The sequence below is a fragment of the Marmota marmota genome, unplaced genomic scaffold, assembly GCF_001458135.2.
Source record: "Marmota marmota marmota unplaced genomic scaffold, marMar, whole genome shotgun sequence".
Classification (NCBI taxonomy): Eukaryota; Metazoa; Chordata; class Mammalia; order Rodentia; family Sciuridae; genus Marmota; species Marmota marmota.
The window spans coordinates 14062288-14090005 of record NW_026000082.1 but is presented as its reverse complement, the minus strand read 5'-3'; the positions used below and the strand labels follow the sequence as shown (position 1 = coordinate 14090005).

General features: G+C 36.6%; 2 protein-coding genes and 1 long non-coding RNA gene across 7 annotated transcripts in view; 2 read left to right on the top strand and 1 right to left on the bottom strand.

The window, feature by feature from the left end:
* Window positions 1-27718, top strand: part of Osbpl9 (oxysterol binding protein like 9) — a 134772-nt gene that overhangs the window by 24539 nt on the left and 82515 nt on the right. For 4 of the 5 annotated variants that reach the window (XM_015485013.2, XM_015485012.2, XM_015485010.2 and 1 more), the window contains exons 2-3: window positions 1016-1066; window positions 15090-15168. In XM_015485013.2, the coding sequence (XP_015340499.1) occupies window positions 1016-1066; window positions 15090-15168 (130 nt within the window). Of the gene's footprint in view, window positions 1-1015; window positions 1067-15089; window positions 15169-27718 lie in introns of those variants that run through there. The other variant, XM_048815402.1, reaches the window with a different exon arrangement.
* Window positions 11028-11521, bottom strand: LOC107141775 (40S ribosomal protein S12-like). The gene has a single exon (XM_048815406.1). It carries the CDS (start codon window positions 11439-11441, stop codon window positions 11043-11045), a length of 399 nt encoding a protein of 132 aa, XP_048671363.1. The 5' UTR covers window positions 11442-11521; the 3' UTR covers window positions 11028-11042.
* On the top strand, window positions 15175-26286 carry LOC125620386. The gene is made up of 3 exons (XR_007352012.1): window positions 15175-16176; window positions 21659-21663; window positions 26276-26286. It is a non-coding gene; the product is annotated as an uncharacterized LOC125620386 (long non-coding RNA).

Below are 27718 nucleotides of genomic sequence, written 5' to 3'. Positions count from 1 at the left end.
TAATCACTTGTGAACCTGAGTTTGGTTCAAGAGTTTGGATGTGTAGGGCAGGGCATCTGGAGTTTCAAATGGGACAATTGTCTATAAAACATAATCATACAATATCAGCTTGATTTGCTTCTTCTTCACGTAGGTGGAGTACAGAAAAATGCCAGTTGTTTAAGTATTAAATATTTGTTGAATTTTGGTTATTTAAAGTTTAACTTTGTTATGCATGAGCAGTTTAATTTTAGGAATATTTACTGAATGTCAGCACTGCACTTGTTGTGCATAACAGCCTTTGCTTGACTCACTATAGTGAGGGTGACATAAAGGATAAGCAGTGTTTCATCAGGAAATGTGTTTTTAGCTCCTAATGTGTATCAGACACTGTTTTGAAGCACAAGTCAAGATGTTATTTCTACCCTCAAAGGAATGTGCCACAGGGTGTTGCAGGCTACTGGAGACTGGGAGCCCAGGGATAGAAATCCAAATCTAAGCAAGCTAAGGTACTTGATGAGTGACAGCAAGGCAGAAAATCTGGGCCAAGGCTATTCCAAGCTGAATAATGTTGGATGAGAAGTCACAAAGGCAAAAAAGTCGGCCATTTGGGGAATTGCAAATAGGTGAAGTTAAAGCAATGTTTTTCAAAGTGTGGGCCTCCCTGATTTGTTGGAATCATCTGGGAACAATTCTTAAACACCTAGGTCATTCTTAGCCTTCCTGATGATTCTCTAACTCACTGAAATAGGAGAAACACTGGGCTAGAATTAAGGGACAGGAAAATTACAGTGTAATATGTTACATTAAAGGTATATATAAAGTTCTATGATTAGGTTAATTTTTATAGTATAGAAACCATTTTCATTTAAAACTCTGTAATTCCCCTATCAGTAAATGATTTCTTTTGGGAAAATGGGTGGGCAGAAGGGATGGATAGTACTATAAATCTCATTTTTTTATTCCCAGATAATTCTAAAAATAATTGATCTGTCAACTTTTTATTCATCAAATGTTTTATTTATTTTTTTTTTAGTCCAAAGACAAAATGATGAGAGGCTCTCGCAGAGGATGCGTTAGACTAAGAGTGAGTATTTTATTCATTTTTATGAAAACCAATTTTGACAGAAAAAGATGTATTTTGATGGAATCATGGAAGTCCAAATTTAGTTTAGCTTCCTGTCTTTTACAGGTAAGGGACAAGGGGAAATATTAAATGAGTTGTAATGTTGGTTGTATAGCAATAGTAAAAAAACTCTGAGAAATCCCCATGTTAGCCACTTGGTTTTTCCTGTTCAATGCTATTTAATAATGTGTGTGTGTGTGTGTGTGTGTGTGTGTAGCATATGTAGAAATATGTAATTTCTATAGGACATATATAATTTGAGCCACATATATAATTAAATTTTTCTGGTAGCCTCATTTAAAAAAGTGAGATTAATATTTTGTCTAAACCAATATATTCAAAATATTATTTCAACATGTAATCAATACAGAAATTATTAATAAGATATTTTACATTCTTTTTTTCATAGCAAGTCTTTGAAATCTGTGTTGTCTTTTACACCAAAGGCAGATCTCAGACTGGCTGCACTTCAGGGGAGGGGCTCAGTGGCCACTTATGGCTAGTGGCTACCTTATTGGACAGTGTAAATCTCTGATTTCCATGCTGCTTTTGATTGCTCATTCAATTTCTATCACTGTCCAAATAGGTACAAGCTAGAAAGAGTGCATGACTGGAGACACAGTTTTCTAGTATTCCACTGTATCTAAAGAAGAGTCTGCTTCTATCACTAGTAGGTAAATCAGCTTCTAGTATCCCTTTCTTTTTCAAGATGATGCTTATTTCATTCTGCCATTTTTTTTTTTCCCTGTATCCTTTCTTTGCTTGTTTTGGTGCTGGAAGTTGAATCCAGGGTGCCTCTTTACTTTTGAAGATGTGAATATATTTGGTTAACATATTGTTGCCTTTTTTATGAATCCTTGGTAGAACCAACAGGTAACTCTCAGAAGGTAAATTATAACTGAAAAATTGTGGCACTGAGATAGGAGTCTAAGTGTGGCAGATTTACAGGATAGAAATGAGACAGGCTTGTTTTGTGCAGATGGTGAATATGTGATAGCATAAAGATTTTTAAAAATTCAACTTATACTTTTTATTTTTAAATTTACTTTGGTTTCTCTTTTTTGACTTCTTGGTATAATTGCTTTTCTAAGCACTTGCTGTTGACCTCATTCACTATTCAGGTTTGTCTTAACTGCTTTTTTGGCTTGATATAGGCTCAGTAGCAAGACCTGGGCACAGCTGTATTGAGACAGCTGAATTTAGTGTGGATTTGGGCCACTGTCTCATTGTTATAATTAGCGCGCTGGTTTTATTCGTTTGTTTTGTTTTTGCTTTTTAAATATAAGTTGATTAATCATTAAGCCCTGTAACTACCACTCAGGTTAAGAAATAGGATTTTGCCTGCTGCCCCTGAAGCTTTTCTCTGTGCTGCTTACCTGTCTCCGAAAGTAATCACTTCTGTTATAGTAACTACTTCCTACTTTTTTTTTTCCCCCCATGGGTACAGGGGATTGAACCCATGGGCACTTAACCACTGAGCCACATTCCCAACCCTTTTTATTATTTTCTTTTATTTTGAGACAGGGTCTTGCTTAGTTGCTGTGGCTGACCTTGAACTTGGGATCCTCCAACCTCAGCCTCCTGAGTCACTGAGATTACTGATGTGTGCCACCATTTCTGGCCACTTCTTGCATTTCTTTATCAATTTATTACCTAAGCATGCATCCCTAAATTCTACAGTTTTATTTTTCTTATTTTAAAATGATGGCTTTTTTTTTTTTCCAGAGTTTATCTATTGAAGAATCCAGAGCCTTTGACCTGTAGGAGTTTCGATAGTATAGATTTTACTGATTGCAGACTGGTGCATTCAGTGTGATCCTCTGCCCTCTGTTTTTGCTGCAGATTGACAGCTGCATCCAGAGAATGGATTGGACTCAGATTTGATCCCATTGGCAAGACTACTATAGGCAGTGGTGTGTTCTTTTAGCAGGAGATAAAGTGTCTGTTTTTTTGCTTCTCATTGATCTTAGTAGCCATCAATGTTTAGTGCCTACATGCATTAAATCACTGGGGGTTGCAAAATGATGACAGTCTGTCATTGTTTAATTTTTACTAGGAATAATTTTTTAAGGAGACACTTCATCTATTATTTGGTTACCCAATGATGCAGTCAGTTCAAATAGGTAAGATAATTGCTTGATTACTTCCTTTTACTTAATCAATTTTCAAGGTAATAGATTGACTTCAAATACCACCATTTAAATATACCCAAAAGAATTGGAAGCAAGGACTCAAATATTTATGCATCCATGTTCATAGAAGCATTATTCACAATATTCATGAGGTTGAAGCAATCCAAATGTTCATACACAGATGAATGGAAAAACAAAAGGTAATACAAAAGAATATTATTCAGCCTTAAAAAGGAAGGAGAATTCTGACACGTGCTCAACATGGATGAACCTTGAGGCTGTTATCCTAAGTGAAATAAGAAAGCCATAAAAAGACAAATACTATATGATTCCTCTTACATTAGGTAGTTGGATTAATCAAGTTTATAGAGACAGGAAGTAGAATGAGGGTTTCCAGGGACTGGGTATAGGGGAAATGAGCATTTATCATTTAATGGGTATGGAGGTTTAGTTTGAGAGGATGAAGAAGTTCTGGAGATGCATGGTGATGATGGTCATACAACAGTATGAGCATACTTAATGCCACTAACCCACAAATGGTTAAAGTGGTAAATATCATGTTAGTATGTTTGCCACTACACATGCGAACATGCATTTACTTACTCACAAATTTCACATTTATTTACTCACAATTTAACTCACATTTTATTTACTCCAATCCAACCTCTTAGTTAGATTTGCAAAGGTCTCACAAGACTGAAATCAAGGAGTTGACTGGGTTGGGTCCTTATCTGGAGGTTCCAAGTTGCTGGCAGAATTCAGTTCCTTGTGTTTGAAGAATACAAGATGTCTGTTTTCTTGATGGTTGTCAGCAGCACATATTGCCCTATGGCCCCTCCATCTTTAGGTCAGCAGTCCACATTGAATCCTTTTAGTACTTTGAATCCCTTTCACTTCCTGTTCTGCTACCAGTTGTACCAAACACCCTGCTTTTTAAAAAGCTTCATGTGTGCTGGGTTGTGGCTCAGTCCTAGAGTGCTTGCCTAGCATGTGGCCCTGAGTTTGATCCTCAAGTACCCACCAAAAATGAAATTAAATGAAATGATATAAATGAAATGAAATGAAATGAAATAAAATAGGCTTTATGTGATTAGATTAGGTAAGACCCACCAGATGATCTTTTTTAAAATATTTTTTTATTTTATTTATTTATGTGCAGTGCTGAGAATCAAACTCAGTGCCTCACACATGCTAGGCAAGCGCTCTACCACTAAGCCACAACCTCAGCCCCAGATGATCTTTTTACCCACTGTTGTCTCATCATATTCAGTTTCCACCCACACTAAAAGGTGAGTTTATACAAGGACAGGTCTGTGAAAGCCATTCTTAGAATTCTGCTTGCCACATAACATGACAGAGAAGAACTAGATATTTCTGTGTTTAAATCTCATTTTACCCTTTGCTTTGCTGACTGAAACAGGGAAGCTATTTTGTAAGCTTTCTGAGCTAGAACTTTCTCTTCTTTAAAGTGGGGATTATAATACCCTTTTTGCAGAATTTTGTGAGGATAAGGCACCTCGCATTTAGATAATCTGAGTTTTATTACTAGGTGTATGTGTATGTGCATGTGCACACTTGTGGAGCATTGTAATTTAGACTGCCGTTTGGCTTTCTGTTTAAGAAACAACTGGAAAGGTTGTTTGAAATATAGGTTCCCAAGTCCCACCTTCCAGACATGCTGTTTTAAAGTAGTATTCCAGAACCTTTATTTTAAAACAATATAAACAAACAAACAAATAAATAAATAAAAATGGATTTTCTTGGTGATTGTGTTGTGCAACCAAGTTTGGAACCACTGGTGTAGGAGGAATCATAGTGATCTGGGGTAGAATCTAAGAGTTTCACCTCTGTGAAGATAATATTATATACCTTGAAGGGATGTGAGATTTAGCAATTATGTAAGGATAGGGTTTGGCACTTAATACAGATCCAGTAAATGATAACTTCTATGGATGGTGATGATGATGATGATGACAACGATGACGAGGAGATGATATTAATGATGATGATAGATAATGCATCTAGATTTCAATTGAGCTTAATGAGTTATTACTGACTGCACCATTGATTTGCTTCTCCTCCATCCCATCCTGTGTTCCAGGCACACTATACCTTTTGTTCCCACACTGTGTGTGCTTATTCCTCATTGCTTCTGACACATTTTTTTATTATATTGTGAATTTTCTGCACCCTCTTGCCTGGCAATTTCATCTTTTAAGAGACATTTCAAATGTTATTTCTGTTCAGACTTTCTGACCTACACCCTTTCAGCAAGTTTGGTGGCTCTTTTCCTCTACCTTTTTACATTTGTCACTTATAGTCATAAAGTACTTGTTGCAGAGTATTACATGTTAATTTGTCTCTTGTCCCCACTTGATAGTAGGTTCCTATCCACTGTAACATTTGCTTGGTGCATAATAAATAAGCATTAAAAAAAGATTATTAATTTTATATACTTATAAAAATGATGACTACATACTGGAGAATTTGCCTTTTCTGTGGTTTATGTACAGAAAAACTGTAGGAATTATTTCAAATGAGATAATGCTGACTTCTTAAATGAGAAATATGAGCTAGTAGTTTGATAGGTTTCTAAAAAAACAAAGCAAAACACCCTTGTGGTTTTAGGCTACATGAAAGGAGAATGGGCTGGGAGAATGGGGGGAAAGAACCATAGGGGAAGTGTAGATTGGGGCCTGTGCTAGGTGATTTTCACATGTACTCCCATGGTAGAAGGATAAAAACAGGTTTCCCAAGTTGTTGCTAGGTAGTGTAAAACCCGTGAAACTTTGACTGTTGGTTACAAAGTATTTGCCACTAGAGGGTACTGTTTCCTTGATGAAAGAATGAAAGTTGGTTGATGCTTAGGTTCTGATCCTACCCCGATATTCTAGTCAGAAGCAAAATACTGACATTTTCAGGTAACATCTGCAAAATGGAGAAGTAACAACATTAACGAGTCAGTGTAAAGTAGAGGCAAGAATGCGGCATCTATGAAATAGCTCTGCCACTTTGATGTATGAGTTCTATCACTTCACTAGCTCTGTGACTTGGGCCAACTCATGCGTTGAACTCCTTTTTTTTTTTACTCTGTGAGATCAGGAGCGTTCAGGGTCATATGGCTGTAGACAGCAGCCTTTTTTTTTTTTTCCTTTAAATCTCTGGAATGGGCATCATGCTATTTACTCATAGACTTATGCATTTCAAATTAATTAATATGTTAAAAACATATCCAACAGCAGTATTTGGGTCTTGGTAGGATCTTAATAAACAGTAGTCACTGTTACAATTAACAATATTAATACGCAGTTGAACCTCAAATCCTGACAAACTCTATACAGGGGTTTAGGAACCACCAAAGTAAGATGGATTATAATTCAACAAAATATTAATGTTATTAAGTCTTTGAAAACTATTATTTCACATGAAACTTAAAGTAACTCTCTTTTACTCAGGACTGTGAAATTAAGCATGAGCTGACCATTCCTTATCTGAAATGCTTGGGACCAGAAAGGGTTTCAGATGGACTTTTTTGGATTTTGGAATATTTGTATATATATAATGAGATACCTTGGAGAATGGACCTAAGTCTAAACATGAAATTTACTTTATGTTTCCCATATACCTTACCTACACAGCCTGAAGGTCATTTTACACAGCACTTTTAGTATGCCTGCATGTGAAGTCAGGTGTGGAATTTTTCATTTGCAGTGCCATGTTGGCACTCAAAAAGTTTTGTATTTTGGAGCATTTTGGATTTCAGATTTTCAAATGAAGGATATTCAACCTATACCCCATTTACCTGTTGTGCTAGATATGAGTTGCCTGATTGTCCAATGGATGCATTATCTCTTCTCTTTTAGTTCATCACAAAAGAGGTCAGCAGTGTACCATAACAAATTATTAATAGTTTCTGCACTGACTTATGCTAAAACCTCATTCATTGTCTATAATATTCATATCACTCCCCATATCCTTAGTATTGGGATGCATCTAACAAAAAGTGACATCTTTGGATGCAGGAAGTTATTATTTTTAAAGTAATGTGTAACCTTAAGAATGTCCTCCTCTCCTCTCAAGTTTGTATCCTATAAGAAGTATTAGCAGGCTGGGCTCAGTGGTGCACACCTATAATCTCACTGGCTTGGGAGGCTGATACTGGAGAATTGCAAGTTCAGTGCCAGCCTTGGCAACTTATCGAGGCCCTAAGTAGCTTAGTGAGATCCTGTCTCAAAAAAATAAAAAGGGCTGGGTATGTAGCTCATACCATAGCCCCTGGGTCAAATGCCCAGTACCCAAAAAACAAACACAAAAATATATTATCAGTTGTCATTTCACTGTGAAAAATTACTCCTGATTTTGGCTTTTCTTTTTAATTCAATAGCCCCCCCCCCTTTTCCATCTCCATCTGTTTGCTATGTATTTGACGTTTAAAATATCCTCCCTGGGGCTGGGGGTTGTGGCTTAGCCATAGAGCGCTTGCCTTGCACGTGTGAGACCCTGGGTTCGATCCTCAGTGCTACATAAAAATAAATAAGTGAAATAAAGGTATTGTGTCCAACTAAACTAAAAAATAAATATTAAAAAAACTAAATTATCCTCCCTTAGTTTGGTGTGGTGGCACATGCCTATAATCCCAGTGACTTGAGAGTCTGAGGCTGGAGGATTGCAAGTTTGAGGCAAGCATCAGCAATTTAAGTGAGGCTCTAAGCAACTTAGCAAGACTGTGTCTCAAAATTAAAAGGGCTGTGGATGTGGCTCAGTTTTTGAGTGCCTCTGGGTTCAATTTTCAGTACCCAGCAGATGCACCCCCCCCCTTCAAAAAAACCCACAGAAAATGTCCTCCTTTGGACAACACATAGATAGATACCTATTTAATCTCTGTGATTAGTACATAAATGTCATTAGTGCTATATTTTCTGAATGATTATACTATTTCATAATTATAAATTAAAAGTTAAATAAAAGAGAAAGTGATGGAAAATATATATATAAGGAAAATGCTAACTATGGCAAAGCTGAGAAACAGCATTAATATTCAACATAAAAGAGCTTAAGAAAAAAATTAAAATTGTTACAGAAAAAGAGAATACCAGAGGCCCAGTATGGTATAGATAATGTTCTTTGACAAGGACAGAAATAAATTAGAAATCCCTTAACAAAAGAGCAGCCACCTGCCCCCTCACATATATACTTCTAAATAATTCATCAGTGAAAGTAGAAAACATAATGGAGATTGTGAAATATTTAAACCTGAATGATAATAAAGGGACCATGTGGTAAAACCACATCTAAAGAAGTCTATGATTTATAATCTTGATGAATGTATTATAAAATGGAGATTAAAAATTAATGGGCTAAGCATACTTTAAAAAAATTAGAAGATAGAAGAAATTAGAAGAAAAAAACAAGTGGAATACATTAATGAAATGGGAGATAAGTGTTAGAGAGCATCAATAAACTGAAAGCTCATTCTGTGTAAAAGGATAATGAAATCACCCCTTAGATTATTTGGAGAAATAAAAGCAGAGGTGTAAATAAGCAATATTAAGAATGAAAAAGAAGAGAAATGCACATATATAGTAGAGATGAAACTTGTCAGTGAGCTATGAAAATCTTTTGTCAATAAATTTGCAAGCTTATGTGAAAACAGATGATTTCCTTGAAAAGTAAACATCACCAGAATTAACTCAAGATGAAATTGGAAACCTAAATAATACCAGACCATTAAAGAATCTACTCACAAAAAAGTGCCAACTTTTAACCAAAGCTTCTAGGAACAGATAAGCCTACTATTAGAAATAAGGGAGGATGGGTGCTGGGGTTGTGGCTCAGTGGTAGAGTAGTTGCCTAGCACTTTTGAGGTACTGGGTTCCATCCTTGACACTACATAAAAATAAATAAGTAAATAAATAAAATAAAAGTATTGTGTCCATCTATAACTAAAAAAATCAAAGGAATAAAAAGGAAATAAGGGAGGATTCTCCAGAATAGAGAGAATCTTCAATTTTATAAAGGTGATGTAACCTTAGTATAAAAATCATGCAAAAGACAGTATTTTTTTCCCCCTTTGCTGATTCTGGGGATTGAACCCCCAGCAAGATGGAGGTGCCTGCTTTTGCTGTTTCTTCACAGTATTATCCTCTGTAGGTCCTCGTGAATGCTGTAAAATCAGAATGAAAAAGTTAAAAAAAAAAAACAAAAAACGTGGTATGGAAAGAACATGAAGAGTTTGGTGCAGCAAGAGGAAGGGTGTGCAATGCAGCAGTGAATGAAAGGTTAAGGCCTGGCCAGTTTCCAAGAGGCTTCTCCCTGAGAAGCCATGAGAGGGGAGTTGGATAGTGGGAGATGCAGGGTTTTGCTTTTGTTTCACAAGTTGTGGGGAATTGATCTGGAAGAATGATATAAAAAGTAAAATTACTTGGTATTTGTGTGGAAATGTTGAGAATGAGGACATGGTGGATCTCTGTGAAGTAGAGAGAAAGGAAGCCCCGGGGCGGGGGGGGGGGGGTGACAATGGAAAGATTGGTTGGGCCAAATTTTGAACAGTCTTGAATGTCATTAGGAGATAATGTTGACTTTATTAGTTTGTGGGGAGACAAAGTTTTATACATGTGGGTCTCCCTCTTTTTTTAAAAAAAAATATTCTTAAGTTTTAGGTGAACACAATATTTGTATTTTACATTTATATGGTGCTGAGGATCGAACCTAGTGCCTTGTGCATGCTAGGCAGGCACTCTACCACTGAGCCACAACCCAGCCCACATGTGGGTCTCTTGTAACTGTTGGTGCTTTAGAAATATTTCTCTTGAGATAGCAAAGACTATAAATTAGTAGGTGGCCAGATTTATTGGCCTCAGTGGTTCATGCCCGTAATCCTGATTATTCTGGAGGCTAAGACAGGAGAATTCCAAGTTAGAGGCCAGCCTCTGCAACCTAGTGAGACCTTGTCTCAAAATTAAATAAAAAGGGTCAGGATGTTGCTCAGTGGTGGCCAGACTGAAAGCAGTCAAATTGCATTATGGGGAAAGCCTGTTTTATAGCCATCCTGAATGAGCCAATCTCAAATGATGAAAGCCTGAAATAAAATAGTTGATGAACAATAGTTCAGAGGTAGAATGGGCATATCTTGTGGTGATGGAATGAGGGAGAATTTGAATAGACCTTGGAGACTTCTATCTGAGTTGATTAGATGACTGGTAAGCTTACATTAAGGAACCTGAGAGAAAGAACAGGCATTTGGGAATGGGTTAACAACAGCTTTGTTGAGATATAATTCACATATCATACAATACACACATTTAAAGTATGCAGTTAATGTTGACAATGTTTTCAGATTTTTTAAAACCACTGTCACAGTCAATTTTAGAATATTTTCATCATCCCATAAAGAAACCCAGTACCCATCAGCATTTACCATTGCACCACCTCCTCTGGCCTGAGGCGATCATTAATCAACTTGCAGTCTTTATGAATTTTCCCCTTCTGGATATTTTCTTTCTTTTTTGTGGGGAGGGCGGGGTGGGCACTAGGGATTAAACCCAGGAGCCACATCCACAATTCTTTTTATTTTTTTTATTTTGAGACAGCTCTTGCTAAGTTGCTAAGGCTGGCTTTGGACTCATAACTGTGTTCTTCCTGTCTTAGTCTCCCGAGATGCTGTATTTACAGGCATGAGCCACTGTGCCCAGCTCTTTTGGATATTTCCTATAAATATAATCACATAACACTTGGTCCTAAGTGACTAGGTTCTTTCTCTTAACATAATGTTTTCTTTTTTTTTTTTGAACGAAAAATTTATTTGCTCATTTCTTGCATTTGAAGTACTCTTCGATGACATCCTTGGCCTGAGATTCTTTGCCATAATCCTTAACAACTACACAACTGCAACCAACCACTTTACGGGGCTTGCCCTCTCGGTCAATTTTACAGAGGCCTACCCATTCTCCTAGTTTCTTGTTGTCATCGACCTTAATTAGATTGATTTGGTGTTCAGCACAAAGGGCCTCCACCAATTTGACATACATAGGCTCATTACAGTTGGATGCAAGTACACAGAGATGGGCCTGGCGCTTGTCTAAGGCTTTGGCAGCTTCGCAAATTCCACGTGCAAGGCCATCGTGGATGAGGGCGGTCTTCAGCACCTCTTGTAAAGCAGTGTTGACGTCCATTACACCTCCAGCAGCAATACCTTCCTCGGCCATGGCGGTGGATTACGGATGAAGCTGAATCTTGAACAAACCCGAGCCACCGCCTCCGCGCAACTCCGCGGCGGCAGAGAAAGAGCTTAACATAATGTTTTCAAGGTTCTCCCATGAGATCACTTGTGTTATACTCATTTCTGCATTTTATGTCCTGTACTAGAGGCAGGGACTGTTGTTTTGTATTTCAGAGCTGTGCTGTTATGGTTTAGATATGAAGTATCCTCCAACAAAAGCTCATGTGTGATACAATGCAAGGAAGTTTAGAGGTGAAATGATTGGGTTGTGAGTTTTAACCTAATCAGTGCATTCATCCCCTAATAGGGATTAACTGTGATAACTATAGGCAGGTAGGATGTGGTTGGATGAGGTGGGTCATTGAGGGGATGTATTTTTGGGGTATATATTTTGTCTGTGGTGAGGGGAGTCTCTCTCTACTTCTTGATGGCCATGTCATGCTTTCTACCACCACATTCTTCTTCCATGATGTTCTGCGTCACCTTGGGCCCAGAGCAATGGAGCTAGCTCTATGTGAACTAAGGCCTTGGAAGCTGTGAGCCCCCAAATTAACTTTTCCTCCTTAAAATTGTTCTTGTCAGTTCTTTTGGTGACAACAGTGAAAAAGCTGACTAAAACATGTATCTAGCATATATTTTTGTGTTTAGTTATTAAGTACTACTATATTTTGTATTTAGACTCAGAAAATAGTTGATGTATGATAACTTAGAAGGTTAACTCAGTTAATCACAAAATCAAGTTAACCAGAATAAACTGCTTACATGCTTCTCCACTGAGGTGTGTCTATATTTGCTGTCATGAAATAAGTAGGTACTATGCCTATCCAGTCCTAGTTCTGCCATTAGTTCTCCTTTTTTTAAAAAAAATTCTTTTTAGATATACATAACTAGAGTGTATTTTGACATATTATACATATATGGAGTAAATTTATTGTAATTAGGATTCTATTTTTATGGTTGTACGTGATGTGCAGTTACATTGGTTATGTATTTATACATGAGGATAGGAAAGATATATCCAATTAATTCTCTTTCCTATTCCCATCCCCACCCCTCCTTCATTCCCCTTTGTCTAATCCAATGGACTTCTGTTCTTCCCCTCTCTAACCTCCCTTGTTGTGGGTTAGTATGCACATATCAGAGAGAACATTTGGCTTGTGGTTTTTTTGGGACTGGCTTATTTCATTTAGCATGATATTCTTCAGTTCCATCCATTTACTGGCAAATGCCATAATTTCATTCTTCTTTATGGTTAAGTAATATTCCAATGTGTATATATGCCACATTTTCTTTATCCATTCTTCTGTTGGAGGTCATCTAGGTTGGTTCCATGGCTTGGCTATTGTGAATTGAACTGTTGTGAACATTGATGTGGCTGTATCACTGTAGTATGCTGATTTTAAGTTCTTTGGGTATAGACCGAGGAGTGGGATAGTTGGATCAAATGGTTGTTCCATTATAAGTTTTCTAAGGAATCTCCATACTGTTCTCCACAGTTTTTGCACCAATTTGCAGTCCCACCAGCAACATATGAGTGAACCTTTTTCCCCCATATCCTTGCTAATGTTTATTGTTACTTATATTCTTGATAATAATTGCCATTCTGACTGGAGTGAGATGGAATCTAAGCGTAGTTGTAGTTGCTAGAGCCATTGAACATTTTTTTCATATATTTTTTGACCATTTGTATTTCTTCTTCTGTGAAGTGCCTTTGCCCATTTATTGATTGGGTTATTTGGTTTTTTTGACATTAAGTTTTGAGTTCTTTGAATTTCCTGGAGATTAATCTGCCATTAATTCTTTGTATGACTTTGGGTGAGTCCTGATACTCTCTGGAGATATTTTCCTTACCTGAAAATAGGAGTAAAATTTCCTTCCCAATCTTAAACTGAAGAATGAGGAAGATAATTCCCATGGATGGAACTGTATAGAGGTGAGGTTCATTCAGATGGCCTCTGGGAATAAATGAATAAATATTTCATTCTGTTACCAAATATTCCTGGGACAAAAGTAGTCTCCACATGTAGCTTTTTTTTCCCAAGTGGCATTTTTTTTTTCCTCTTGAACCTTTTCAATTCTCATTTTCAAAGTCTCTGATTTTCTTTGGTATATGGTTCTCTTGTCACCCGCTTGGGGTATTTGACATATCCCATGCTCTCTAGTCTGGAATATTATACTCATTTCTTAAGGACATTTACCTATTGACCTATTGACTCCTTATTTTACATAATTTCCTGTTTCTTTCCTTAATTCCTGTTGTCTTAACATAATGCATGTAGTTAAATATAAAAAAAAATAAAAAATTTAAACACAACCTATTTACCTTTCCCAAACAATGTAAAGTAAGTGAATTTTTTTTTTTTTTTTTTGTGCAGTGGGTGTTGTGGGCTGAACCTTGGGCCTCTCACATGCTAGGCAAGTCTCTCCCATTGAGCTATATCCCCAGATCTCCAAAATAAACAACTTATAAACATAGTTCCCTTTCCCATCGTTTGTAGAGTTGTTCATGCTTTTCTTTAGAAAACATATACATGTAAATATGTATTTTTTTTAATCAAGGATTAATTGAATTTTAAACACAAATACAAGCTATCAGTATATTCTGAAATTGCCAGTACACCTGTGGTACAGCTGTCAAGTGAAAGATATCTTTATAACTTGATGGTCACAAGTTAAAGAAAAACAAAAAAATTAAAATCATTTCACAGAAAGGAAGGGAATAATATGAAAATAGCTCAAGAAATACAATAATGAGCAAAAATATATGGGGAAGGAGGAACATGTACTTTTGACTTCACTGAGAAACCAAGAGGAGACTGGTCTACCTAAATGTGTACTTTAGTGCCATGTGTCAAAATAAATACCCAGTGTCTTGGGAGGCTGAGGCAGAAGGATTTCAAGTTTCAGCTGCAACAACTTAGCAAGACTCTCAGCAACTTGGAGAGCCCCTGTCTCAAAAAATAAAAAGGACTGGGGTTGTAGCTCAGTGGTAAGGCATTTCTGGGTTCAATCCCCATTACCAATAAATAAATAAATAGCCCTAGATTTTCAAGACCTCATAGCAGTTCTATTGGGGGAAGCAGACATATAAACAGATAATCACAATATAGTTTGAAAACTGCCACAGCAGAGTAGTGTTCAAGTGGATATGAGAGCATCTGGAAAAAGGGATTGGACAGTGTTTGAAGCAAATGTCATCTGGCATTTCTTTACTAACAAGCATAACACAGAAGCAGCCTGATGAAGAACAACTGCCTTCTTTGAGCCTCACAACAAACTGGGGAGGTGTAGGTTTCTGACTCACATTTTCGTGAGCAATTTAAAGCTTAGAAAGACTGTATGGCTGGTTCTTAAACACAGATTACAGGTTCAGCTTCTGTGTGTCTCCCCTCCCCCTCCCACTAGGACCATGCCCCTTATGCAGGGCATAGAAAGTGTCTGTGCAGGGCAATAGACTTGTATTGCCAGCCCCTTTCCTTTGCATCTCCCTCCTTCAGCAAAACTCGAGTCTCAGCTTTTCTGTCTAGCCTGCTTCCAGTGTCCTCTGTGCATTGAGTATTCCAGGGCTGTAGCAGTAGTGAATATTGCTGATGTCATTGTTTGCCTTATTGGGATTTTGCTCTTTGTTTCACAGGGAGCTGTGATTGGTATAGACGATGAGGACGACAGCACCTTCACAATAACTGTTGATCAGAAAACCTTCCATTTCCAGGGTGAGCTGAAAGAAGAGATTCTTTCTCTTCATAGTCCCAACTGCTTCTTTCCTTCTCTTTTGGGTTGTTTGCTGAATGACTTGAATGGTTTTGCAACTGATCCTGCATGAACGAGTGCACAGGAACGTTCTGGATGAAGTGGTACTGCAGGTTAGGCAGGGATTTGTATCTGCAGTGGAAACAGATCTATTTGAATCGACTGTGGACTGGCGGCAATTGGAGATTAAAAATTTAAAGGATAAAAATCAGAAAAAAGAGTAATGGGCTGCTGCTGCTGCTGGCTTGTGTTTACAGAAGGTTGCTGATCTTCTTTATCAAGGAGTGTGATTCTGCTTCTGCATGAAGAGTCTAAAGACTGATTGTGAAGGTTGCAGTGTTTGTCCATGTTAAACTCAAAATGTAAATTAAATTGAAGCTGGCGGCAACCTTTGGCTTTAAGGTTTTGCTCTGCTTCAAGAAGTACAAGTTTGCATTCATTTCATCTGCATTTCTGTGTCTGTATGCCAGCCATCATTTCTCTGCTATTATCCGTTTTATAGTTAATAACACCAATGCCATCTGCCACTGCTATGTTTCGGCATTGCATGCTATGGTTCACCGGTAGAAAGGGTAAGGTACTGTATGATCATTCTCATTTCATCTTGCTTTAAAAGCTCTAAACCTGCAAATAAAAGTCAATTTTTATGATCTGTGCTAATGCATCTCTTCCATTAGGAGTACTTATTAGTTTTGGTACTAATATTTGTTGTTTTGTCTATCCAAATTAAACTCTTATGTTTAAAGCAGTCCAAGAAACTTAGAAATGGAAAGATTTGGAGATGTTAGCACTTTCTCTGAGCTACAAGTGATAATACACTGTTATAAATGTTAGGTATACCAAGATGAATAAATATTAAATAAATTTATAGTTTAAAAATGTTTTGGTTAGGAAATCTAACAGTGATCAGATACACAATATGAGGTCTGCAGGCAGCTATTGTCCTTCTGTGATAGGAAGCTATATTGAGGGTGTTTTTCTTCATTGTCTTGTTTGAGAAATTGACACAGAAAAATATGCTGCTTATATACAATAAAAACAAACCAATGTACTCAGTAGTGATATCTCTAATGCTTTCTCCTGTTTATCCTTAAAATATTTACTGTTTGGTAAACTTATTTTATTCAGAGCTGTTAAATAATTAAATAATGTTGCTTTTCTGAATTTTTCCTCTACATTTAAATTCATAAAGCAGTTTTAATTGTATTATGAAAACCCAGTCTTTATTTTTAGGTTAAGTATGTAAAAGCTGCTTATAAACCAAAGCAGATAATTTCCATACACTGGAACTCTTTACTTGAATGAAGTTGAATAATGCTTCTCAAGCAAGAGCTGCAGATGTAGGTAAAAGCTGCAATACAGAATTTTCTCCTCTGCAGTTACTAAAGAGGCACCTCCTTTGGACTCCCAAGAACCTGTGTTTGCTTGTTTAAAGGAGAAGTGACTTGAATCTCTAGAGCAAAGGCACCTCTATCTTATTTATTTTTAAATTATTTATGCTAAACTGATCTACACTTTAACACTCTCATATTGATGTGACTTGCTTATAAAACAAGATATTCCTTAATGGATTGTTTAAATGATAAAGATAAATAAGAGTTATGTATATTTTAAAAATGAATCCTTAGTTCTGAGACTGTCAGACTGATTATTTTCTACTTAATAGTAATAGGAGTTTTAGGCAACATGAGATCTAGCTTTTGCAAAGAACTCAGTAGTAAGACAATATTTATTTTTTTTGGCAGTAATAAGAGATATTTCACATTTATTGCTCATGAGAAAATCTCTACAAATTTTTAAAAGTTTCTCAATGTCTTATCTTAAATTCTTTAATAAGAAGTGAAAGCAAATTTTGGCTGATATGCATTAACGTGTTTAAATATGCTAGAGTTTTTACTTATTTAATTTATGTGTGTGTGTGTGTGTGTGTGATGTTAGGGATTGAACCCAGGGCCCTATGCATGGTAGGTAAGTACTCTACAATTAAGCTACATGCCAAGTCCGGTTTTTATTTAACATGCCAGGATTTTTAAAACTAAATGATGAGAGCTGGGGTTGTGGCTCAGTGATAGAGTGGTTGCCTAGCGTGGGTGAGTCACTGGGTTTGATCCTCAGCACCATATAAAAATAAATAAATAAAAATAAAGGCATTGTGTCCACCTACAACTAAAAAAATATTTAAAAATTTAAAAAATAATGCATTTATAAAACACACTCTACTGTCAGTTATTAAAGGGAAAGTTATGGATACATTTATTTATGCATTCAACATCTATTGGTCTAAAATTAATCTATAAAACATTAATCTGTAAAACATATAAAACTCCTTGCCCTCTTGGGCCATCCATTCCAGTAGAGAGAAAGCCAATGTATAAGATATTAGTACAATATAAGGGATTGATAAGACCTGAGTTGGGGGAATAAAGCAGGTAAAGAGAAAATGAAATAGGAATGAGTGTGTGTGTGTGTGTGTGTGTGTGTGTGTGTGTGTGTGTGATGAAATTTTAGATAGGGTGGTCAGGAAAAGACTCACCGAAATAGTGACTTTTGGTAAAAGAGCCGAAGAAAATGAGGGAAAAAGTTAAAAGACTGTGTTGAGGAGTGAGGTGGGTAGGCACATCACTCAGGCCAAGGGAGTAATATGTATGAAAGAGCCTTCCTGCCATATTTAAAGGACAGCAAGGAGGTTGGCTGAGATGGAATATGGATAGCCATTGAGGAGACTAGAGGGAGATGAGATCAAGAAGTAACAGGAGCCCAACTGTGTGAGGTTTTTATAAGAACCTTGAGTTTTACTGAGATGAAAGGCCATTAGAGGATTTTGAGCAGAGGAGTGACTTGATGTGACTCATGGTTTTTCTTTTTTTAAATATCTTTATTTTTATTTGTTTATTTTGGTGTGGTGCTGGGGAGTGAACCCAGGGCCTCACATATGCGAGGCAAGCATTCTACCACTGAGCTACAACCCCAGCCTGTGACTCATGTTTTAACAGGATCATTCTGGCCACTCTGTTGAAAATAATATGCAGAGGGACACAGATAGAAGAAGAGGAAGTATTTTGGAGGCGTTGAACCTAGAAGAGAGAGTGTGATAGTTCCCATGTGATAGCAGTAGGGGTAGGGAGGCAATGAGAAGTGGTCAAATTGTGTGTGTTAATCAACCTTAGTGAGCTGTAATTAACCTAAAATAAAATGTACACATTATATAGTTCAGTGAGTTTTGACAAATTTATTTACTCATAACTACCATCACAATGAAGATATAGAACACTTCCATCACTCCAAAAGATTGCTTGAATGCCCCTTTTGGTCAGTCCCCACTCCCAACCCCTATCCCCAAACAGCCACTGATCTGCTTTCTATCAGTATAGTTTAGTTTGTTTCCTAGATGGTATCATATAGTGTGTCTCTCTTTTAGTTCAGCATAATGTTTGCTGCATATATTAGCAGTTCCTTTCATTTTGCATGTGATAGAAAGAAAAGTTGACACCAAGATTTTTGGTTTGAGTTGCCGTTAACTGAAGGTGGAGGATTGAAGGATATAATAGTTTTGGAGAGGGGGAATGTGGGCACCAGGAGCTTAGCTTTAGACATGTTTATTAAACAAGTTTTAGAAGTCCACCCAGTTGCCAAGTGGAGATGTCAAGTAGGCAGTTGGAGTGTGGAGTTCAGGAGGAAAGTTTGGGCTGGAGTAATAAATTTGGGGACTCATTGGCATATGGTACATGGGTGGTATTTATAGTCATGAGAATTTGGGAATAAGTGTAGAAAGGAAAGATTTAAGTACTGAGCCTGGGTCTTGAACATTTACACAGAGGGTATTAAGATGAGGCAGAATTAGCAAAAGGGATTGAGAATAAAGGAGGAAGAAAACCCAAGTGAATGTAATACCATAGAAGCCAAGGGAGAAAATGTTTCTAGGAGGAGAGGTAGATCAGCAACTAAGTCAGATGCTGCTGGCAGACCAAGTAAGATGAGGACACAGAAATTATCCCAGGATTTAATAATGAAACCTTGAGAAGAGCAATTTTAAGATAGGAGTATAGACATTGCTTTCAAGTTCTGCTCTCAAGGGAAGGTGAGAAATATAGCAGTAGCTGGAGGGGGAAGTGGGTGCAAGTGAATTTTTTTTTTTTTTTAGGTTAAGAAAAATAATAGCATGTTTCTGTGTTGTTGGCAGCAATTCAGTAAAGAGGGCAAAATTAATGATGTGGGAAAGAAAAAGGGCTAATTGTTGGATCAGTGTCCTGGAGAAGGCGGGTAATTAGTTATCTAAGGCATTGCCATTGGCTAGAAGAGTTCATAGTAAAATAGCTTTGAGTGTTAATGGGACCTCAAATGAATTAAAGTAATGGTAAAGGGGGAAGGCAAAGGGAGAAGATTTGAGATTCTTAGGAAGTAAATCACTAGGAACTGGGAAATGGGAGACAAGAGAATTAAGAGTACCAACTGTGATGTTCTTGGCTCGATTTAACTCTTGGATGTTGTAAACATCTGAAACAGAGAATCCAGAAGAACAGAGGTGGCGAGGGGTCCTCTTATATTTGAGGACACAAATGATGATAATTGAAGCTGAGTCTGAGCTGCAAGTGGAGATTTGTTATCGTCAGCATATTATTGGTAGGTGGAACTAGAAGTTGAAAATTTGAATGTCCAAGAGTGAGGCCGGTAAGTAACGAGTGAAGGGTGAAGCTGGATAATGATTAGCAATTTCAGGCTGGAGTTGTAGCGCAGTGGTACAGTTCTTGCCTAGTATGTGTGAGGCACTGGGTTCTATAGTCAGCCTATAGATAAATAAAATTAAGGTCTATTGACAACTATAAAATATTAAAGAAAAAAAAAGATTAGCAATTTGGAGCTTTGATACCCTGTTCAAAGGGTAGCTGCTATTTATAGATACTTACAAGCTTTTGGTAATGCTTACCCAGTGATGGCCAGTCCATGTTTTTTTAAGAGAAGCCAGAAATCCAGAGTTGGTTTTTGTTTAGTTTTGTTTTGCCAGTCAGGTTGAGTGTTATATGCATGTGAAATATCCAGATTTAAGTCTCTAGATGTAAAAATATTTTTTACTTTGGTCAAACAAAGTGCATCTATGGGCTAGATAAAACCTTTGGATTTTTCAGTCTTTGGTAAAAACCGTGTTAGTAGTGAGTATGAGCCATCTGGGAGATCAAAGTGAGACGAGAGCTGGGGATTAGACCTTAGGTCACACTGGGATGGAACTGCCAGCAGGCTCAGAGGGATGATCAGAGAAGGTAGGATAAAAGCTCTTAGTTTCAACCATTTAAACTACATTTTTTGTAGATCAAAAGTAGTCTCTCATCAGCAGTTCATGTAGCTTAACATAATATAGTTCATACCAGTGATAGGAAAAAAAATTCAGTTAAATTTTACCTTCAAATAAAATTGTATTGGGCTGGGGATGTGGCTCAAGCGGTAGCGCGCTCGCCTGGCATGCGTGTGGCCCGGGTTCGATCCTCAGCACCACATACAAAGATGTTGTGCCTGCCGAAAATTAAAAAATAAATATTAAAAAATTCTCTCTCTCTCTCTCTCAGTCTCTCTCTCTCTCTTTAAAAAAAATTGTATGTATTTAATGATTTAATATATGTAATGATTCATAACAGTTTTGTAAAATTTTTTGGTAGTTGTAGATAGACAGAATCCCTTTACTTTATTTGTTTATTTTTATATGGTGCTAAGGATTGAACCCAGTGCCTCACACATGCTAGGCAAGCACTCTGCCACTGAGCTACAGCCCCAGCCCGCATAGTATATTGGAATGATGATAATGATAGTGAATATTTATTGAATGTTTATTTTATACTAGGTACTTCTCAGGGTTTTTTTGTTTTTGTTTTTTGGTAACGGGGATTGAATTCAGGGTCACTCGACTACTGAGCCACATCTTCAGCCTTATTTGTATTTTATTTAAAGACAAGGTCTCACTGAGTTACTTAGTGCCTTGCTATTGCTGAGGTTGGCTTTGAACTCACAATCTCCTGCTTCAGCCTCCCCAGCAGTTGGGATTTTTTTACAGGTGTGCACCACTGCGCCTGGTAGATTTTTTTGTTGTGCTGGGAGTCAAACCTAGTCTCATACTTGCTTGGCAAGCGCTCTACCACTGAGGTTCGTCGTCAGCCCTCTATTCAGTTTTATCTTTATTAAACTATGCAGTTCTTGCAACTTTATGAAGTAGGTACTGTTATTTTTTTATTTTATAAATAAGGAAACTGGTCACAAACAGAGTCATAAGGCAGAACTGGAATTTGAACACCACATTTGTACTTTATAGCCATTCTCTCTTAGTTGTTACAGAATCATTTTAGAGATTTGTCAACTAGCTGATAATGACTTATCATTTTATCAAAAAAGAAATTTTAAATCAATGCCACTTAATGCAATTTTAAAATATGGTGATTTTAATGTTCTGCATGTTCCATTACTTAGTAGAGATAGTAACAATAACAGTGGTGGTAACAATAGCTACTACTACTACATCTAAATATTTATTATGAACCACTAACTGTTTAACTGACAACATACATCACTTACAAAATTACTAAACTCCATAACTTTGAGGTTGTTTCACTTCTAGTTTTTTTTCTTTTTAGTTATACATGATAGTAGAAATGTATTTTGACTATATATATATATATATATATATATGCAGTATAACTTCCCATTCTTATGGTTGGTTGTATAAGATGTGGAGTTAAACTGGACGTGTATTCATATATGAACATAGGAAAGTTATGATTAATGATTTCTAGTTTTAGAGTTGAAGAAACTGAATCTCAGGGAAGTTGAGTGGCAGAGCCAGAATCAGTGCCCAGGCCAATCTAGATCAGTGGTTCTCAAAGTGTGGTTCCAGACCAGGAGGTCAACATCATGTGGGAACTTATTAGAAATGCATGTTCTTGCCCTCTCCACCCCCATTGCTTAGTCAGAAACTCTGGGAATGGGCTCTCTCTAGTGATTCAGGTGTGTTTTAAAGTTTGACAACTGTGGGTCAGGAGTCAGAGGTTTCACATACTATTCCACTTTTCTTTTTTAACAATCTTATACATTGGATAGAATTACTCTTAATTTATAGATAAGAGAAGTGAGGTATTCTCACTTCTTAGATTGTTTCTTGCTGTGATCTAGCCATCAGCAAACCTGGTATGTGAAAAATCTAAACTTTTTAAAGATGAGAATTATGGATATGTATGTCATTAGTTCTTCATAAAATAATCCTTTGCTTTCAAGGCACTTACTGAGAACTTCCTTTATGGAGTATATTCTCCAAAAGAATTTCATGTATGAAATTTGTTTACAATGTATTTGTGCATGCTTTAGAGTAGCAATTTGCTAAGACAAAATGCAGCATGTTTAGACATTAAAAAGGTGCTTAAATGTGAAGAACTTTGAGGAACTATATAAATCTTAGTAGAAGTTAAGACTGTGGTGGTTCTGATAACCAATCTTTTCAACCCTCTGTTAGAGCTTCCTTATTTATTAAAATGCAGAATTACTACAAATGATGCAATGGTTAATGTTATGGTGAAGGAAAGTGTTTAATTTAGAAAGGTTATATTGATCAAGTGTATTAGGATGTCGCTGCTCCCACTGCATTAACATCAATCAGCTCAGCATGGTACATCTGCATCATTAATCATTTAGAAGAATAGACAGTAAATCATTAGACTAAAACATAGTTGTGGGCTTAAATGTCTTCTGTTTTAAAAATAAGCATCTCAGCATTATAACTCACAAGCAGATGCAGTTATCTTCACTTTAACTATTGACTTAAAAAATTTCCTGCAGAGGAAATTTTTTATAATCTCCCCCCCAAAAAAAATCATTTACAGACATGTAAAAGAAGTAAGTTATAATTAATTCTCTAATTAGACATTATTTCAATGGGTGTTAAGTGGGGAAACACTATTAGATTCATGAATCAGGAGTTTGTTATATTACTCTAGGAGGGCTGGGTCTTACTGGTGTGCCTTTTTCTTAAAAAAATATTTTTTACTTGTAAATGGACACAATACCTTTATTTTATTTATTTATTTTATGTGGTGCTGAGGATTGAACCCTCACACATGCTGGGCAAGCACTCTACCACTGAACTATGACTCCAGCCCATGCCTTTCTTCTTAATTTGCTCTGCTCAAGGTCTTCCCTAAATATTTGAAATTATAATCTTTTCAGGTTTAATTATGGATTGCTTGGCTTAGTGAGTAGAAAGGATTAGAGAGGATGTTTTATTTTTATTAGTAATTTATGTATGTATATATTTTAAATATTTTTTGTTATACATGGATGCAGTATATTTATTCTGGGAAAATATAGAATAGTATAAAGATGATACTAACAATTACTCCTGGTCCTGCCACCTGAAGATAATTGTTACTAACATGCTTGTATATTTCTTTCTAATTCTTTAGTTGTTTATTTGTATGATTTTATAAGAGTAAGTCATTCCATGTAAATAAAGTTATCTAGCTTTCCAATTTTAAATATTATATTGTGGCCATTTACCCACTATAGTAAATATTCTAAGAAAACATGATTTTCAATGTTATACAATATTCTACTATGTGAATAATCATATTTAGCCACTGATTAGTGTTGTACAAGTTTTTCTCTATTTTAAATAATTCCATGTTGAATATCTTTGTACATAGGTTTTTAACCAAATGTCTGTTTTGTTTAGGATGAATATTCATTAAAGAATTTGTCAGAATAAAAGACATAGGTATTTTTAGTATTTTTGAAACAATATTCAATTTTTTTTGTGTGTGTATTTGTGTGTGTGTGTGTGTGTGTGGTATTAGGAATTGAATGCAGGGACTGGAGCATGCTAGCATGTGCTCTACCACTGAGCTGTGTCACAGCCCTTTTAAAATTTTTGTTTTGAGACAAGATATTTCAGCATTGCCCAGGCTAGTCTCAAACTTGAGATCCTCTTGCCTGAGCTTCTCAGCCGGGGTTTCAGGCCTTTGCCACTGTGCCTGGCTTCTCAATTACTTTTAAGATGGTTTATGTTGATTTATACTCCTTTCTGCTTTATCACACCCTCATCAGCACTTAGTATTACAATTTTTAAAAGTATGTCAATTCAGGGTCCCCCACCCCCTCACCAAAATATATTTCAATGTGTTAATTTCTCATTTGGTGACTTCTCATTTCCTGGTTGTTTTCATTATTGTTAGAGCGTTTCTCTTTTTTCTTATATCCTTTGGAAAGGTAATTATCCTGTTTTCTGAGAAATTGCTGATATATATCGTTATCTTTTTTCAGTTTGGAACACACATTCACAGTTTGAAGAGTAAATGAAGATGCATAATGAAAAACTACTTTTGTGTATAATGTGTGTCTGAAAATGTGGATTAAAGTCAACTATGTTGAACAGTGACTTGAATGGTTATAGGAGGGTATATTCTTGCCACAAATTATAAAGTTCTTATATTATAAAGTTCTTTACCTTGCCTTTTAAATATAATATTACTCATAGATTTTATCCCTTAACCTTCAAAAATGAACATTTGGGCAGTCACCTCAAGTTTAATCAGCCAGATTCTAAAGTATCCCATTGATGAAGATTTTGTTTTCAGCATGCCTAATGATTTCTCCATTATGTTTATAAAACATCTCTTTTTTGTCATTCCTATTGGCACTTTAATTTTTTTGTTTTTCTATTAATTGAAAAATATGGTAGGATGCAGAATATATTCAGATAGTTGTATGATCATAGCTCTTCAAATGGAGATGATGATGTGTTGTAAATATAAATCCTGGCAGCTTTGCAAGATGTGATGACACAAAATGTCCCTTTGTTGCTATAAGAAAAATCAGGCTGGGGTATAACTCAGTGGTAAAGTCCTAGCCTAGCATATTTGGGGGCCTGGGTTCAACCCCCAGCACACTCACCTCCAAATGCCAATTTTTCTGTGACGAGTCAGTATACAAGAAAAGTGCACATTTTATGAAATTTGAGTAGTCAAGTACTGTATATGTAAGATCTCATGCCTCAACAATCTTTAGGAGCATGAAACAACTTGAGGGACATTTAATCTTTAAAGTGAATGTACTTGAATATAGGAATTCACTTAAGGGAATGATAAACCAAGCGCAGTGATGAGACAGAAGAAAGTAAAGTTGCTATCGTTGAAGAAGAGGGTTGAGGGCCTGCAGTCCTGCCCCTTGGTAGTGCTTAGATACTGATAGAAAAGAAAATACCAGTATTCTCTTTATTTCAGCCATTCATTCCTTTAGCTCATGTATTTTTAAATCAAATACTTCAGTGCTTATTGTAATACTGGGTGCCAGGCTAGATTCTGAGTATAATGGAGTGAGCAAAGTTCCAATCTTAAAAACTTTACAATTTGAAAGGCATTGTTCCAGAGGAGGCTTCTTGGTTGCACAAAATATTAGGTAGTTCTTGGATCCCCTCATTAAATAATCCTGAGTTAAAGCTCTAGTAATTCTGATAATGCCTGGACTACACTGACCTTGTTTTTTATTTTAAACTGCCAACTAACTGCTGAACTCTCCAAAGAAATACTTAGCCTTGCCAAAGTTGTCTTTGTCTTTTAACCTTTTCATTCTTTCTTGGACATGCAGTTTATGAATGTTCATTCTCATAATCAGGATGCTTTTATCAATTGTACTCCTCACCTAACATCAGTTCAACATATGAAATAAAGTTGTGTTTTAGCATCGTATTTTCTTTTTATTTTTTTTTTGTAGTTAGACAATACCTTTATTTTATTTATTTATTTTCATGTGGTGCTGAGGATTGAACCCAGTGCCTTGCATGTGCTAAGTGAGCACTCTACCGCTGAGCCACAACCCCAGCCCCTAGCATCGTATTTTCTTAATATTCACTTTAGAGAACCCTAAAACAGTTTTCCCTGAGGGAAAAATCAAATTCAAATTAATGATAAGAAAATTCCCTCTTTGCTAGATTGCTGGCTTTAATGAGGACATCTACTTTGGGTGACTGCCTAGTGGGAGGAATTGGGATTATATAAAAGAAAGTTGAGGTGATCTCCTTGCATATGGGTAATTTAGGTGAAGCAGGGAAGAGTGTCAGTGAGACTATTTATTTTTGGAGAAGCTGATTGGAATTTTTTTTTTTTAAGGTGATTATAATACACTTTCTAAGTGAACCCCTGATAAGAAAAGAAGGAGGTGCCATGGGGAGGAATCAGACACCAATGATGCAGTTAATGTTGTGCTGGGCACTATAATCCTTGTAGGTACCTCACATGTGCTTATGAGGTAGTCATTTTATTCCCATTTTATAGGCAAGAAGACTGAGGCTTGCAGGAGTTTTCTTGTTTTGGTTTTTTTTTTTTTTTTTTAAAGAGAGAGTGAGAGAGATAACTTTCTTTTAATATTTATTTTTTAGTTTTCAGCGGACACAACACCTTTGTTTGTATGTGGTGCTGAGGAACGAACCCGGGCCGCACGCATGCCAGGCGAGCGCGCTACCGCTTGAGCCACATCCCCAGCCCTTGGTTTGGTTTTTTAATTCAAGGTCACACACGTAGGAAGTAGCAGAGCTGGAATTCAAATCCATGCTGTTTTCTTTCTACAGTGCTGCTTATCCATGCCTTTCCTTTCTTGTTACCTCAGCCCACACTGACTTATCATTTATTATACCTTAGCCTTCATTGCAGCCTTTGCTTCATTGTTGTTCTCTCTCCATTTAAACAGAATAACATGTTTCTTATTCCAGTAGAATCTTAGTGTTTTCATGCTATCAGGTTGTTTTGGTTGTCCAAGTTTCTCCTTTGCTCAGTGTCTATCCAGGTTGAGGTTTGCCTTGGGAAGTCACACCTCTTTGAGGCAAGAGAACTCAGACATTGGTTGGAAGAGATGGTAGTGAACTGTGGCATGAGACACAAATGAGCAGATCTATTTTTGATTATGTAGGAGGCTTAGAAGCCTGGCCAGAAAAAGGCCTGGGAATGCTCCCTGTATGGATTAAAGGAGTCAAACATTTACCTGTATCCTGTTTAATTTTATTCCTTTTCTGACTGTACAATTTTCTGTGTTAACTGAGGGATTATTTTTCAGGTTGTTGAGGAAACCAAACCATTATATCTTCTTATTTTTGTTCCTTCTTTGTAGAGAAAGTCCTGCCTTCCTAGGAAGAATAAATGTACAGTGTGAAGTAACCAGTATTGCTTTAAGCATAGTGACTTAGTACAAATTATACTAAATGATAAATACAAATCCTAAATTATAATGAGGACTGAACCAATGACATTTTGCTGTATCTAGATTATGCCTTACAAGGCAGGGTTAAAGTGTGTGGAATGTATTGGGGTTGTCTGAGCTCATACTGCAGTCTTGGTCTGAGAGTATTTGCTTTCTGAAAGAAAGGCAAAGATATTATGTTAACATCTTATAGCTAAATATAGAGAAGGAAGGAAGTAGCTTACTGCCAGCTCTCTGTCCCCAAGCAGAATTGTCTGGAGAAACTGTGAGGGCAAAGAGTGAAACCTTTAAAAGGTG